Source organism: Bos indicus, chromosome 14 (assembly GCF_029378745.1).
Source record: "Bos indicus isolate NIAB-ARS_2022 breed Sahiwal x Tharparkar chromosome 14, NIAB-ARS_B.indTharparkar_mat_pri_1.0, whole genome shotgun sequence".
Lineage (NCBI taxonomy): Eukaryota > Metazoa > Chordata > Mammalia > Artiodactyla > Bovidae > Bos > Bos indicus.
In genome coordinates this window covers 69,829,388-69,845,980 of record NC_091773.1, presented here as the reverse complement: position 1 = coordinate 69,845,980, position 16,593 = coordinate 69,829,388, and the positions used below count along the sequence as shown (strand labels likewise).

Sequence of the window (16,593 nt, the reverse complement as noted above, 5' to 3'; positions counted from 1 at the left end):
TGTCACTGTCCCATTACCCTGTATTATCGCCACCTGACCTAGATGGCAGTAGGAGATGTGTTTATCCTCTCCCCTTCTCTGTCTTGAAAGCAGTGACCTTCTCCTCCCACCTCTCTTTTTAAAATATTTATCTTTAGCACTCTAAACAATTTCTGGCACATAGTAATTGCTCATTTTTTTTAATGGATCCAAAAATGAAATGAAATTAGAACTGACATTAAAACTTAAGTGTACAACCCATTTTAAGTTCCTTGGTATTTCAGAATTGATATAAATCGGTGAACTAAATAGTATACTTACCTTTTCAGTGTGTGAATCTTTGTGGTTCTTTGCAGAAGGCAAGCTCCAGTTGCAGCTGTGTTTGCAGGAAGTCCACAATTAATGGGTGTGATTAAATTATGCACCGGATGGATGGTGACAAGCTTGCCTCTTTACAATGATGATGATCTTCTCAAGAGAAATGAAAACGTAAGGCATTTTATGTTCTACATTAGGATCTTTTTTATGACTTTTTAGTATAGTATTATAATGATGTATATGTTCCTTGGGTTAGCTAGGAAAATCCAGACAATTTTAGAAGAGTCAATTAGTTTTAAGTTTTTAAAAAGCTGTATAGTACATTTAACCACAAGGGACCAACATTAGAATATGAAATTCTTTATGAAAAGTATTGATATATTTCTAGGAGAAACATTTTATTTCCCACAAGGCTCCAAGGGACTAATATGTAATCATTTACAAAGGGAAACATTCTCTTTTAGAATATCATTATTCTCAATCAAATTATTGAAGGAAGGCTTTCAGTTACTATCTTTATACACTTTGTATTTCTAAACCAAAATTCTGTTATTGCTTATAAAGCACTGATTTAGTTTTCAGTATGGGCTGTTGTTAATAACTTAGAATATATAACATTTATATGGTATCTAATTGCTTCTCTTTCAGAGAATTTATAATTTTGAATGTTTTGTTTGGATGTAAATGTAACTTCATATCTGAAGGTAATAACCAATTGAACCTGAATTGTAAATATTCTGTTTTTCAATTGGAGAGAATTTCACATAGTTTTTAAGTATACTCTATGCTAAGTGGGAAGTATAGCAGTATAGAAGTTAGACTTCAATACAGAGGTTAGACTCTAAGAATCCAGTCTCTAGAATTAGAGTATCTGGACTCAAATGATACCTCTGCCATGTACTAGCTTTGTGACCTTGAACAAGTTTTTGAATCTGGAAATAATAGTTCTGACCCTCTACTTAGGAGAATTAAATAAGATAATACACTCTGTCTGAAACAGTAAAATTTAAATGTTAGCTATTATTATAATTATGTACTATTACTATTATAATTCTTTGTGTACACACACATTCACATATAATCACAGAAAGTACAGAGAGGAGTTCAAAAGCAGAAACAAGTCAGTTCTGCCTACAAAAATCCAAGTCTTCATAAAGGGCATTCCTTTGATCACAGATTTGAAGGATGACTTAGAAACTTGTTTGGAAAAAGAATACAATTCCAGATTGAAAAAGTCACAGAAGCCATGAAATTTGTTTGGCCATGAAACTAGAAAATAAGAGGCCAAATTCTGAGGGACCTGGAAGGTCATACTTAAAATTTAGACTTACCCTCAAGGCATTTGGGAGTTATCAAAGACCTTTTATAAACCTAGGAATGGAACGCTTAGGAGTTACTAAGGTCATAGAACAGTTGAAGCAAGGGAGAGGTCAGAGATGGGGAGGTCTACCTGGGAGTGATTTATCTAAGGGACAACAGCCACCTCTGATTAATATTTGTTGCACTTGAAAAGGTAGTGCTGCTTAGAAGATGTATCACAGCATATTCCTAAATTTAGTGTATGTTCAGTTGCTCAGTCGTGTCTGACTCTGCAGCCCCATGGACTGGGGCCTGCCAGGCTCCTCTGTCCATGGAATCTTTCCAGGCAAGAATACTGGAGTGGATTGCCATTTCGTACTCCAGGGATCAAACCTGTGTCTCTTAGGTCTCCTGTATTGGCAGGCAGATTCTTTACCACTAGTGCCACCTGGGAAGCTCCTTCCTAAACTTTATTTTTTGTGGATGTAAACCAACAGACTCTAACATGTCTTTGTTTTCTTTGTTGTTTTTTTATTGTTTTTTAACAATTTTGATTATTTTTTGAATTCTAATATAGAATTTCAGAATCACATGTAATTAGGTCAGAGTTCGAATTACATTCTAGTTCGAATTAAATTTAAACATTTTAGAGTTTTCATTTTTATATGAGTAGGAACCAGTTTTTTCCCAAAACTTCATCTTTCTCTGTGGTGTCTGCTGCTGCTGCGTCACTTGAGTCGTGTCCGACTCTGTGCGACCCCATAGACGGCAGCCCACCCCTGGGATTCTCCAGGCAAGAACATTGGAATGGGTTGCCATTTCCTTCTCCAATGCATGAAAGTGAAAAGTGAAAGTGAAGTCACTCAGTCGTGTCCGACTCTAGCAACCCCATGGACTGTAGCCTACCAGGCTCCTCTGTCCATGGGATTTTCTAGGCAAAAGTACTGGAGTGGAGTGCCATTGCCTTCTCCTCTGTGGTGTCTAGTACAGAGCAAAGTACTGAATAAATTTGTTTTTAAATTAAAATTCAAATTGAAGTCCATAAATGAGATCATATCATTTGAATTAGACACCACAATCTATAATTCATAACATGTGACTAATCTTTGTATAATCTCCTAGACCACTGATTCTCAAACCTGGAATGACGGCGCCCCCAGAGGACATTTGGCAGTGTCTGGAGACATTTTCTGTTGTTACAGCTGGAGGAGGGGTTCTACAGGCACCTTGAGGGTAGAGACCAGGGAATGCCTAAACATCCTTCAGTGTGCAGAACAGCCTCCGTTTGGTCCCAACAAAGAATTATGTGGCCCAAAATGTTAATAGCGCCAAGGTTGAGAAATCGCACCCTAGTCTAACAGTAATGTTATTGCCATTGCATGAAAGTCATTTTTTTTTATATGACCCAGTAGTATATTACAGTTTACCCAGACTTGAAAATAAATAAAAATTATATAAAATACACAAGTAAGTATTAAACTGAATAGGATAGAACCATTCACATGAACTTACTTAGCAGGTGAAGTGAGTGAGAAACTTCTTGTTGTAGTCACATTCTGTATCCCACAGAATGAGTATCTAGCATGTCAGTGGACATTGGACCTGAAATTGCTGGATAGACAACAACCAAAACATGTCGTCAGCAGCTGCAGTCAGACTGGAATCTTGTCCAGTCTAGATTACAAGCCTCAGGATTTTCAGGACAGTCTGTGATACTTTTGGCCGAACTTTTATGGCTTTTCCAAGTTTCGCATTTCAGAAAAACTGAAAAAAATGTAATATCTATTGTAATAAGATCCAGAGCTTATTATCTAATAAGGTCAGCAAAATTATAATTAAAAGCACCATGTGATCAAGGCATGGGTTTTAAGCATGCCTATTCTTTCAGTCATCTCACACGCTAGTAAAGTAATGCTCAAAATTCTCCAAGCCAGGCTTCAGCAATACGTGAACCATGAACTTCCAGATGTTCAAGCTGGTTTTAGAAAAGGCAGAGGAACCAGAGATCAAATTGCCAACATCTGCTGGATCATCGAAAAAGCAACAGAGTTCCAGAAAAACATCTATTTTTGCTTTGTTGACTATGCCAAAGCCTTTGACTCTGTGGATCACGATAAACTGTGGAAAATTCTTCAAGAGATGGGAATACCAGACCACCTGACCTGCCTGTTGAGAAACCTATATGCAGGTCAGGAAGCAACAGTTAGAACTGGACATGGAACAACAGACTGGTTCCAAATAGGAAAAGGAGTACGTTAAGGCTGTATATTGTCACCCTGCTTATTTAACTTCTATGCAGAGTACATCATGAGAAACGCTGGGCTGGAAGAAGCACAAGCTGGAATCAAGATTGCCGGGAGAATTATCAATAACCTCAGATATGCAGATGACACCACCCTTATGGCAGAAAGTGAAGAGGAACTAAAAAGCCTCTTGATGAAAGTAAAGGAGGAGAGTGAAAAAGTTGGCTTAAAGCTCAACATTCAGAAAACTAAGATCATGGCATTTGGTCCCATCACTTCATGGGAAATAGATGGAAAAACAATGGAAACAGTGGCTGACTTTATTTTTTTGGTTTCCAAAATCACTGCAGATGCTGACTGCAGCCATGAAATTAAAAGACGCTTACTCCTTGGAAGGAAAGTTATGACCAACCTAGATAGCATATTAAAAAGCAGAGACATTACTTTGTCAACAAAGGTCCATCTAGTCAAGGCTATGGTTTTTCCTGTGGTCATGTATGGATGTGAGAGTTGAACTGTGAAGAAAGCTGAGCACCGAAGAATTGATGCTTTTGAACTGTGGTGTTGGAGAAGACTCTTGAGAGTCCCTTAGACTGCAAGGAGATCCAACCAGTCCATCCTAAAGGAGATCAGTCCTGGGTGTTCATTGGAAGGACTGATGCTGAAGCTGAAACTCCAATACTTTGGCACCTCATGCGAAGAGTTGACTCATTGGAATAGACCCTGATGCTGGGAGGGATTGGGGGCCGGAGGAGAAGGGGATAACAGAGGATGAGATGGCTGGGTGGCATCACCAACTCGATGGACATGAGTTTGGGTAAACTGCAGGAGTTGTTGATGGACAGGGAGGCCTGGCATGCTGCCATTCATGGGGTTGCAAAGAGTCAGACATGACTGAGTGACTGAACTGAACTGATTGTTTCAGTATTGTGACAAGGGTCAAATTATTTTTAACCTCACTGACTTTATCTCATGTATAAAATGAATATTAAATACTTTGATACATGGTAATAAAAATATTAAAGGAAGTATTACAACTCACTAATAAAAAGACCACCCAATTAAAAAGTGGACAAAGGCCATTTGCAACAACATGGATAAACATTGAGGGCATTATGCTAAGTGAAGTAAGTCAGATAGAAAAAGGTAAATACAGTATGATATCACTTATTTATGGAATCTAAAAATGCTGACCTCATAGAAATAGAGGAGAGTTGTGGTTGCCAGGGGTTGAGAGACCTCAAGAAATGAGGAGATACTGGTCAAAGAGTATAAACTTCTAGTTGAAATATGAATAAATTTTAGGGATCTAATGTACAGCATGGTGAATGGAGTTAATAATACTGTATTGTAGATTTGAAAGTTGTTGGGAATAGATCTTAGATGTTTTCCCCCCACACACACAAAAAATGGTGATTATGTAACATACAAATATTAGCTAAAGGTATGGTGCTAAATTATTTTGCAGCATATGAGCTTATCAAATAAACATGTTGTATACCTTAAACTCATACACAATACTATATGTCAATTATATCTCAGTAGCATTGGAGGAAATTGGACAAAGGACTTGAATGTATATTTCTGTAAAGAAGATACGCAAGTAGCCAAGAGCAGATGAACATAAGCTTGCTGAGGACAGGAATCAAGCCTTAGTGAATAGCTTTATTTTGCACAGATAGTACTAAGAACATAGTAGATGCTCAGTGTTTGATAAATAGAAGTTTTAAATGTCTTTTAAAGTTGTTGTTTTAATTATTTTCTTTCAGATCTATCAAATCTATTCAAAGCGATCTGCTGAGGATATTTATAAAATACTGACATCATACAAGGCTAGTTACCTAATAGTAGAAGATGCTATCTGCAATGAAGTGGGAACCATGAGAGGCTGTCGGGTTAAAGATTTATTAGACATTGCGAATGGCCATGTAAGTAACCATTTGTAAAGTTTTAATTATTGTTTTGAGAAAAATGACTTTATTTAAACTTGTAATAGTAACAGTGTGTGCGTGTGTACAGTCATGCCCGACTTTGCAACCCTGTGGACTGTAGCCCACCAGGCTCCTCTGTCCATGGGATTTCCAGGCAAGAATACTGCCATTTCCTTCTCTAGAGATGTAACAGTGGGGGAACTTATTAAAAGTAGTTTGAAGTGTTTTTGCAATGTACAAAAGAAAAGTTGGACAATTTTACAAAAAAAAAACAACCAATTTTATCAATACCTGGACCATTAGTTGCCTGTGCTTGTACATGTTCTACATTCATGAACAAAAGATAATTTGTTTTGAATTATGATTTTAACATTGTAATATAAAGAGCAGCTGATTGTTATATTCTTATGTTGAGAAATTTCTTATAATTTGATTCATATCTAGAAAAATTGTTTATTGAATTAACATAGTCTTGTACATTGAGCCTCTGTTATCCACAAAATTAGTGTATTCAGAACTACTTTAGTTGTTAGGATTTAACTGTATTTTCAGTTTTCTTTGATTTTCTATTTTACCAAGCTGTGTTAATTCTCAGCCTGCAGTGTATATAATATATACGTGCCAACTAAGACCGACAGGGGAATTTGTTAATATTTAGTAATTAGTGTTTGTATATCTGGTAATGAGGCACTAGAAAGGGTACCTGTACTCCTGGGAAGGTTGAGGGTGGAGGATCTTAAAGTTTAGTAGGTCATTCTTATTTAGATTGCATATTCTATTCAGACTGCAGCCAAGACTTCTTTGTCTCTTCCTAATTAAATAGCTTTGTCATAATCATCCCAGACCAGTTTGGAGGTAAGAAAGTAGTTTGTTGCTTTGGGGGTTTTTTGGCCATGCTGCGAGGCATGTGGGATCTTAGTTCCCCACATACCAAACCTGCGCCCTTGCCAGGAGAGTCTAGAGAAATGACCTCTTAATCTTATAAACTTATTCTGTTTTCTGCTACATGTATTTTGAATTTTCTCTCTTGGTACTTGACATCTGTGATCTTTGGCTTAATTGGTGACAAAATGGAATTTTATTAAACATCAGATATTTGGTAATAAGAGTAGGAGATGGCAACCCACTCCAGTATCCTTGCCTGAAAAATCCTATGGACAGAGGAGCCTGGCAGGCAACAGTCCGTGGGGTTGCAAAGAGTCAGACACGACTGAGCACGCACGCATTTAGTAATTAAATGACACCCCACTCCAGTACTCTTGCCTGGAAAATCCCATGGGTGGAGGAGCCTGGTGGGCTACAGTCCATGGGGTCGCTCGGAGTCGGACATGACTGAGCAACTTCACTTTCACTTTTCACTTTCATGCATTGTAGAAGGAAATGGCAACCCACTCTAGTGTTCTTGCCTGGAGAATCCCAGGGACGGGGGAGGCTGGTGGGCTGCCGTCTATGGGGTCGCACAGAGTCGGACACGACTGGAGCGACTTAGCAGCAGCAGCAGCAGCAGCAGCTGTATTGCTGTCTGCTGTCTACTGTCTAGAGTTTTATTCTGCTCTTGGACACCCTCTTGGTCCATTTTGAAGGTCAGGTTACTACTTTCATGTAATTCCAGGCACAGGCTTAAAGCTAATCTCTTCTTTGATTCTTAAAGTTGATTCTCTGACATCTCTCCAAAGCATTAGCATAATATTTAGTGTTTTTATTGTAGAAAACTCTTTGAGCTAGCTAAGCTATCTTAGTGAACCTCGTTAAAGTGAAAATGTAAAGGATTTACTGATTAGTCACAGAAACTTACTGTTGTGAGTCAGTCCTGCACAAGGAAAAGAATATGAACATACATTAAGAATATATGTCCATTTCTCAGCTTCAGTAGGCTCCATAAGATTCTTCAGATGAATGATAATAGACTATGGAGACATAGCCTTCTAAATTTTAGGATTAAATCTTTAAAAAATTGGAAAATGCTTTATGCTGGTTTCTCAATCTCAGTGGGAAGCTCAAGAATTTAGTGAACATGGTAACTCTTATGAAGAGGCTTTTATTTGCTGAACAATATGAGATGTTTGCTAACCAATGTGAAATACTCCATATTTAACAACAAAATATATATTTTATATAAATATAGTCACTTGCACCTTGATTGCATTTCTCCTATAACTTTTTTAACATATGTTTCATATCATTTGCTAGGTGGTTTGTGAAGAAGGGGACAAGTTAACCTACTCAAAACATGGACGATTTTGTCATGAGGTCAAAATTAACTATTCTCCCTATGTGAATTATTTCACCAGAGTATACTGGAACAGATCCTACTTTGTATATAAAATCAACACTGTGATATCCTTTCAGTCTTGAAAAATAGCAGAGCCTTCATGTCAAAGACATATACCACCTGAAGTAAAATACAATTTGTTCCTACCTATGTGGTATCTTTTGGAAATCAGAGTGTGGACATTGAAATGTTGCTGCTGATTTTCCCTCCTGCTGTTAACTGGATCTAGAGTTCTGTGGAGGAAAGAAGATCAAACATTACTGTCCTTTGGTAAAATGTCAAATCTGCCACTCTGCAGTATTCCAGCCAGGTGTCTTCCTTATTGCTATAATTTTACCTTCCAAACTGTTGTAAAATTTTCCTCATAAATCTTTCCATCATAACATTAGTCTTGAATTTGAATATGTTCAGGGTCAGAGTATGTCTCAAATATAACATTTAACAAATACTTAATGTGATATAATTACAAAATAGAAGGAAAGAATTACCTCGTCAAGGCAGTTTCTGAAGGTATTTCATGATGTATAATAGAGCTGAAGTAAAAAACTAATTTAAATGTTCACTGAGAATTTGTGGCATTTAAATTAAAATGGAAATTATATAAAGGAAAGTGATTTTTAAGGATATACATTAAGATATATCCAGATTTTCCATGGTATAGCTCTCATCATCTGCTGCTTATATGTGAGCACTTTCTTAATAATATATAGTGCTTGATATTGCATTTCACTACATTATGACTATTAAGTGGTTAGTTTTTTCACTTATGCCCATAAATTTGATACCAACTTAATCATGATAAAACAGTTAACTCTTGTTACCTATGTATTTTTTTAAAACAGACATTTAAAAGAATGTTGCTTTAAGTTAAAAAATAAGGAAAAAAACAAAAGAAGGTTCAAGGTTTTTAAAAATATGGATATGGAGTATATAATCTACTCATGTGTTTTCTATTGAAGTATGAAGTAAAAACTTAAATCTTTATCGGAATGAGAGTATGTCCACTAAAGTGAGCAGCAGTTTCTGGAGATGTGTGTAGATGCTGTTCAGCATGCCTCTGCGTAGAAGCGTTTGTGGTAAAACACAGGTGCTGTTCCTTGTGAAGTGCTGACACGGTTTTCAGCGTTACGAACAAAATGACAATTATCATAAACTGCACAGCACAGTTCCACAGTCTGTGTTCCTTTTCGTATTTTTAATTATATTTAAAAGAAATTCTAAAATGATTAATTTGGCTTTATAAAGAGTTTCAGGATGGGTGTATCACTTTAATAAGATGGGATGCAGGTTTAGTTTTACCTTATACACCTGTTAAGTGAACAAATTTAAAATATTTTCACTGGTTAGAGTGCTGCAAAAATTGCAGTTTCATCACTCTAAATTACTATATTAGAAAGGAACATCTTTCCATTATCTTTATGTTCTGTAATATATCTTTTAAAACCACAAGAGCTCATGCATTCTTAGACTAACTCAGATGTTTTGTTCTTTTGGAGCTTAAGAGTTGTTTGATGGCAGTATCATATGTCTGGTGCATTAGTTTTATTGGTTCTCATGTCATGCTTTTATGTAATGTTTAGCAACTATATTAAGATAGCTACAGGCAGGCTATTTCAGCTTCTCTGAACATCTTAATAGTCACTAGTATTTAGCTTCAAGCCTTATAAAAATATTACCATAGTTACCTAAGTACACAGTGTACAAAAGTACATGGTAGTAGTTATGATTAGATGCAGCATGTAAAACAATGCAATTGAAAAGATGGCTTGCATATTTTGAAAGGGAAATAGAACAACCTACTTTCTATGTAGCATGAAATACTTAATTTAATTTTTACTGATTTATGATCAAATATGCTGAATTTTGATTGTTGTGTGTTTTTTATTTTTGACATTAGTAAGTTGCTTTTGCTTCTGTCAACTTATTCTTAAATAAAATAGGTTTGGAGCAGCTTTTAATTGAATTTTTTAAATAATGAATTTTTCATTTAGCATCAGTTGAAAAGAAAAATGTGAGCTTTATTATAGAAATAATAATACTGGGTATGGAAGATAAGCTTATTTGCTTCTATTTTAGCTCTAGTTAGAACAGTAGTGCTAGAAAACTTGAGCATTTAATTAATTTCCTTACTTATTTGTAGAGTAACAAATGATTAGAATTCTGCAAGTAATTCTATTTGGTTTGACAGTAGAGATCTACTGTGAAAGGGGCAAAGTTTATGGGCTTGGGGTCGAAAGAATTTCTCAAAGAAATACAAAACATACTTTGCCCTTGATGTTGCAACACCATGGAAATAAGTGCCTGAACCTTATTTCAAAGTTTACTTTTTACTATTAAAAAATTACCCATTTCTTTCATTTTCATAAAAAAATTTTGGTACCTTTTCCCCTCATCTTTAAGCACAGAGAAAGAATCCTCAGTATGCTATTTTCACTGTTAACTTCAATTCATTAGTAACCAAATCTTTGTTAAAGGTAGTGATGGGATTTCTAGCCTACTAAATTAATTAAATAAATAAATTAAGCTAAATAAGCTTCCCAAATGCCAAACAATCCAACAGATAAAACTTACTTGATAAGATGTATGACATTGACTGTGCTGGTTTATATGTTTTCCGACTTTGGCATCTGTGTTAGACTGGTAGAGTTTTACAACCTAGGGAGTATGCATTGCACTTATAAATTTTTTTCTTCATTACTTTCTGAGGATATAAACAGCATGTTTTTGGGGACATTAACTCAAATTGCTAAAAAGCCTAATATGACACTCTTCCATACAGTCTAGATTGACTAAAGGAAAAGCAGAAATGGAGGTCAAAGTCTGTTACAAGTTGGGGCTGAAAAATATGCTTTAAAAGACAGGCTATTAATTTATTGAACAGCAAATAGCCATCTTATTAAACTTTGTCATTTTGGGGAAATCAATTGCTTTTTGCCTTTTTCTATTTTTGAGCTGTTAAAACATTTTGATGCCTTTTGGGGGTAAAAGTAGTGTCTCTGTAAAATTACTGGGTTTTTAAAAGTTGTAGGTTAATCAGTTTTATTTGTAAATTTACTTAAGTGTATAAATGTTTAAAGGGCTTTTAAATGAACTATTCTGTGCATTTAAGAACCTATTGTAAAGCAAAATGACTACTGCATCTCAATCTATTTTCTCATTTGTCCCAGTTTTTAAAATATACTTTCTCTATTATTACTGTTTGCTGATAGTTTTAGATCCCAATATATATTAAAATTAGAGCCCTGAAAAGTTGCAATTAAAATTGAACAATTTCTTATTGAAATAATAGCTCAATATTTAGTTTTTGAATGTATAAAATTAATAATTTAAATAAAATTAAATGTGAAAATTGCAAAGAAATATATTTGATTCAACTATTTTCCATCCGTTAAGATTTCTAAACAATATATTTGTTTACCATAATTTTAAAAAAGGACACTTTAGAACCAGATTTGCTGAATTTAGCATAAAGGACTTTCTGAGTAATTTCTGTTTTGTAAGTCTCTTAGAATTTGCACATTCTAATTTTGGCAAATATAATCTTATGTGCAGTTTTATAAGAGATACATTGAACATCTGACCACTATATTTAGTGGAATAATAGTATCAAAAAGAAACATGCATTCCATACTTGTAATGTACGATATCTCATAAATAACCCTTTCGTATTTTAAATTAATAGCTTTGTACAGCTATTTAACAAAGATGAATACAACTGAATTTTTTTTCTTTTTTTTAAATTTACTTTTAATTGGAGGATAATTGCTTTAGAATGCTGTGTTGGTTTCTGCTGTACCGCATCATGAATCAATCATAGGTACACATATATCCCTCCTTCTTAAACTGCCCTCCCACCTTCCACCCCATCCCACCCCTCTAGGTTGTCACAGAGCATTGGGTTGAGTTCCCTGCATCATACAGCAAATTCCCACTGGCTGTCTGTTTTGGTGGCTCAGATAGTAAAGAATCTACTTGCAATGCGGGAGACCTGGGCTGGGTAAATCCCCTGGAGAAGGGAACGGCTACCCACTCCAGTATTCTGGCCTGGAGAATTCCACGGACTGTATAGTCCGTGGTGTGGCCAAAAGTCAGACATTACTGAGCAACTTTCACTTTTCATCTGTTTTACATGTGGTAATGGGTATGTTTCAATGCTTCTCTTAATTTTCCACCCTCTCCTTCCCGTGCTGTGTGCATACATCTGTGCCCTGTGTCTGCATCTCTATTGCTGTACTACAAACAGGTTCATCAGTGCCGTCTTGCTAGATTCCCTGTATATCATTCATGTGCTGTATTTGTTTTTCTCACTTATACTTCACTCTGTATAACGGGCTCTGGGTTCATCCACCTCTCTAGAACGAACCCAAATGTGTTCCTTTTTATTTATATATTCCATTATATATATATATCTCACAACTTCTTTATCCATTCATCTCTCAGTGAACATCTAGGTTGCTTCCATGTCCCAGCTAATCTGTCTAGTGCTGCAGTGAACCTTAGGGTACATGTGTCTTTTAGAATTGTGGTTTTCTCAGGGTAGATGCCCAGTAGTGGGATTTCTGAGTCATTTCTGGTCATTCCTAGTTTTTAAAGAAATCTCCGTACCGTTCTGTGTAGCCACTGTTCTCCAGAGTGGCTGTATCAATTTACATTCCTGCCAGCAGTGCAAGAGTTCCCTTTTCTCCACATCCTCCTCAGCATTTATTGTTTGTGGATTTTTTGATGATGGCCATTCTAACCTCATTGTCGTTTTGATTTGCATTTCTCTAATAATTACCATTGTTGAGCATTTTTTTCATGTGTTTATTAGCCATCTAATACAATTGATTTTGTGTATGTTGACTTTTGAATGGTGTCTACAACAATGTATATTTAGATTGTATTCTTCCTGTAACTAAGGATACATCTTCACAAAAGAATAAAAGTTAATTTCAGTAAACATAAATCCTTTAAGAAAGTTGGGTTATAAACTAGTTTATAATATTAAATACTTTTATCAAGAATGAAATTATTTCATGCTTAATTATACTCCTTGTTTTGTTTCTATAATAAAATTCTTAGAATTTTAAATTGTCTTTTATTTATATATTAATCTTTTTTAGTTACAGCTTTGAGACATATTATATACCATACAGCTCACCATTTAAAGTGTACCATTGAACAGTTTTTAGTATAATCAGAGTTGTGCAACTGTCATCACAGTCAATTTTAGAATATTTTCATCACCCCAAAATGAAACCTCACACCTTCTGTCTGCCACCCCCAACCACTTTGTCATCAGATAACTTCTACTAATTTACTTTCCATCTCTGGACAGAATGTTCTACTTTTAACATTTCACATAAATGGAATCATATAACGTGGTCTTTTAACATAGTGTTTTCAAAGTTCATTCATGTTGTTGCATGTATCCTTTTTCATTGCCAAACAATATTCCACTGTATGGGTATACATCTATCCATTTTGTGCATCCATCCATTGATGGACATTTGGGTGGTTTCCACTTTTTTTGGCTGTTATGAATTGTGCTCTGTGAATATTCATATACAAGTTTTTAGATGGACATATGTTTTCTTTTCTTTGGATATATGTCTAGAATTTCTTAGTCGTGATAACTGTGGTAACTGAGGAACTGCCAGACTTATTATCAAAGTGGCTGTATCATTTTACAATTCTGACAATGTATAAGGTTTCCAATTTCTCTGCATCCTCGCCATCACTTGCTATTATCTTTCTTCTTGATTATAGGCATTCTAGTAAGGTGTGAAGTGGGGCATATCATTCTATTTTTAATCTGCATTTTCATCATATCTAATGATTTTGAACATCTTTTCTTGTGTTTACTGGTCATCTGAATATCTTCTTTGGAGTAATGTTTATTTAGAAATTGCCCTTTTTAAAATTGGGTTGTCTTTTTATTATTGAATTGTAAAGGTGTTTATAATTCTAGATTATAAATCACTTAACAGATACGAAATTTGGGAATACAGTTGTCCCTTGGTATCCATGAGGGTTTTGTGCCAGGACCTCACCCTCTCCCCTCATTACCCATGTGTATCTGAATCTGTGGACAGATTCAGGAGACCTGTAGGTTTCCTTATCCTCAGGTTCTGCATCTATGGATTCAGCTAACTGCAGAACATAAACATAGTACTATAGTTATTTAAAATAAAATCTGCATATAAATGGACCTGCATAATTCAGACTCATGTTTTCAACGGTCGAGTGTATAGTTGTTCCTTGATATCCACTGGGGAATTGGTTCCAGGAACCGTGCAGATACCCAAATCCACAGATGCTCAAGTAAGTCCCTTATATAAAATAGCATAAAACAGTCAGCCTTGTGTATCTGGGGATCTAGCATCTGCATACTCAGTCAATCACGGCTTGGTTGAATCCAGGGATGAGGAGCCTGTAGATATGGAGGGCCAGTTGTATTTCCTTCCAATCAGTGGGTTCATTTCTCTACACTGATAGTGCACAAGTACTTTGCATTTTGATTGCATTATTTTCACACTTGTTACTGATCATAGCATTTTTACTTTGATGTGTTTGAAGTAGATCTCCTTGCATGTATCTTATTTGGAATTTGTCGAGCTTCTTGGTTATATACATTAAGAGTTTTTTGTTTTTTTTTTTAAATCAAAGTTGTTAAGATGAAGCTAAAAAAAATTGAAACTCTGAGGTGGTGGTGATGTTAACTAACCTTATTGTGGTAATCATTTTTGCAACATGTACTTATATAAAATCACTACACTATGCACTTTAAACTCACACAGTGTTGTCAATTACATCTTAATAAAGCTGGAAGAAAAAAAAAAGTTGGAACTTCTTATACTCCCATTATACATATGTTGGTGTGTTTAATGGTGACCTACGTTTCTCTGAGGTTCTGTTCAATTTTCTTCAATTTGTTTTTCTCTCTGTTCTTTGGATGCATAATCTCTATTGTTTTTTATTTCTTCTGTCAGTTCAAATCTACTGTGAGCCCCTCTGCTGTGTTTTTCATTTCAGTTATTGTATTTTTCAACTTCAGAATTTTCATTTGGTTCTTTCTAAAGGTAACTTCTTTCTCTTTGATAAGCTTTGTTTATAGCAACTCTGGAAATTGACATCCCCCTGTCTCCTGGTAAGGGCTCAGCTGGTAAAGAATCCGCCTGCAATGCGGGAGGACTGGGTTCAATCCCTGGGTTGGGAAGATCCCCTGGAGAAGGGAAAGGCTACCCACTCCAGTATTCTGGCCTGGAGAATCCCATGGAATATATAGTCCATGGGGTCGCAAAGAGTCGGACAGGACTGAGTGACTTTCACTTCACTCACTGTCCCTTGGAGCTTGTTAATTATAAATGGCTTGTTTATTTCTTTATTGTTAGCTGGACTGTTTTAATGATGTCTGTTTCCTCCACATAGTGGAGTCTGTTACTGGTCTCATGTGTCACTGCCTTGAGCATGTACACAGATAGTCTTGTATAACATTGATTTTTGTAGGGCTCCTTACAAAGAGATGTCTTTCCTTGACCGTATCCAGCTGTTAAGTTCCCCTCGTCATCTAAATAGAGCTGATTACTGTATTTAGTTTTCAACAATTCCTGGGGTATAAATCTCCACAACCAATTAAATCCTGGCTCTTTGAAGGATAATGTTAGAGGACCAAAAAAAAAGCAAAGGAGAAAAGGAAAGATACAAGCATCTGAATGCAGAGTTCCAAAGAATAGCAAGAAAAGAAAGCCTTCCTCAGCGATCAATGAAAAGAAATAGAGGAAAACAACAGAATGTGAAAGACTAGAGATCTCTTAAAGAAAATTAGAGATACCAAGGGAACATTTCATGCAAAGATGGGCTCGATAAAGGACAGAAATGGTATGGACCTAACAGAAGCAGACGATATTAAGAAGAGGTGGCAAGAATACACAGAAGAACAGTACAAAAAAGATCTTCATGACCCAGATATTCACGATGGTGTGATCACTGACCTAGAGTCAGACATCCTGGAATGTGAAGTCAAGTAGGCCTTAGAAAGCATCACTATGAACAAAGTTAGTGGAGGTGATGGAATTCCAGTTGAGCTATTTCAATCCTGAAAGATGATGCTGTGAAAGTGCTGCACTCAATATACCAGCAAATTTGGAAAACTCAGCTGCCGAGGTCCAGCCCCGGCTGATCCAGGGTATTCGAAGGGGAGACGGCGTTGGTGACCTATTCAAATGTTAATTAGAGATATGAAGAGTAATAGAATGAGGATAGCTCAGTAGGAAAATTCAGTGGAGAAAAGAGGCTGAGTAGCTTGGTTTACGCAGAAAATCAATATAACCTGTGACACCAGTTTAGCTCTGACCACGGAGGCCGCAGGCGCCCTCTCAAATAGCGGAAGGTGCCCCACCTTAGACACCTCGAGTGAGTCTTAGAAGCCCAGGCAAATAAATGGTCGCAGAGGACCTCCGCGCTCCAGATGGAGACTTCAGCCAGAATGTGAAAAGAAAGAATGACATGGGGAGACCAAGCTCTGGTGAGCAAGGCCCGTAGCTTTATTTTCAACAGGGGCTTTTATACC

At 36.1% G+C, this 16,593-nt stretch overlaps 1 protein-coding gene across 4 annotated transcripts in view; it reads left to right on the top strand.

Annotated features, from left to right (window-relative positions):
- Positions 1-13,112, top strand: part of DPY19L4 (dpy-19 like 4) — a 66,998-nt gene extending 53,886 nt beyond the window's left edge. For all 4 annotated transcript variants that reach the window (XM_019973807.2, XM_019973809.2, XM_070802884.1 and 1 more), the window contains 3 exons: positions 336-468; positions 5,609-5,767; positions 7,961-13,112. In XM_019973807.2, coding sequence (XP_019829366.1) covers positions 336-468; positions 5,609-5,767; positions 7,961-8,125 — 457 coding nt within the window. In that variant the 3' untranslated portion in view covers positions 8,126-13,112. The remainder of the gene's footprint in view (positions 1-335; positions 469-5,608; positions 5,768-7,960) is intronic.
- The last annotated feature ends 3,481 nt before the right edge of the window (positions 13,113-16,593 follow it).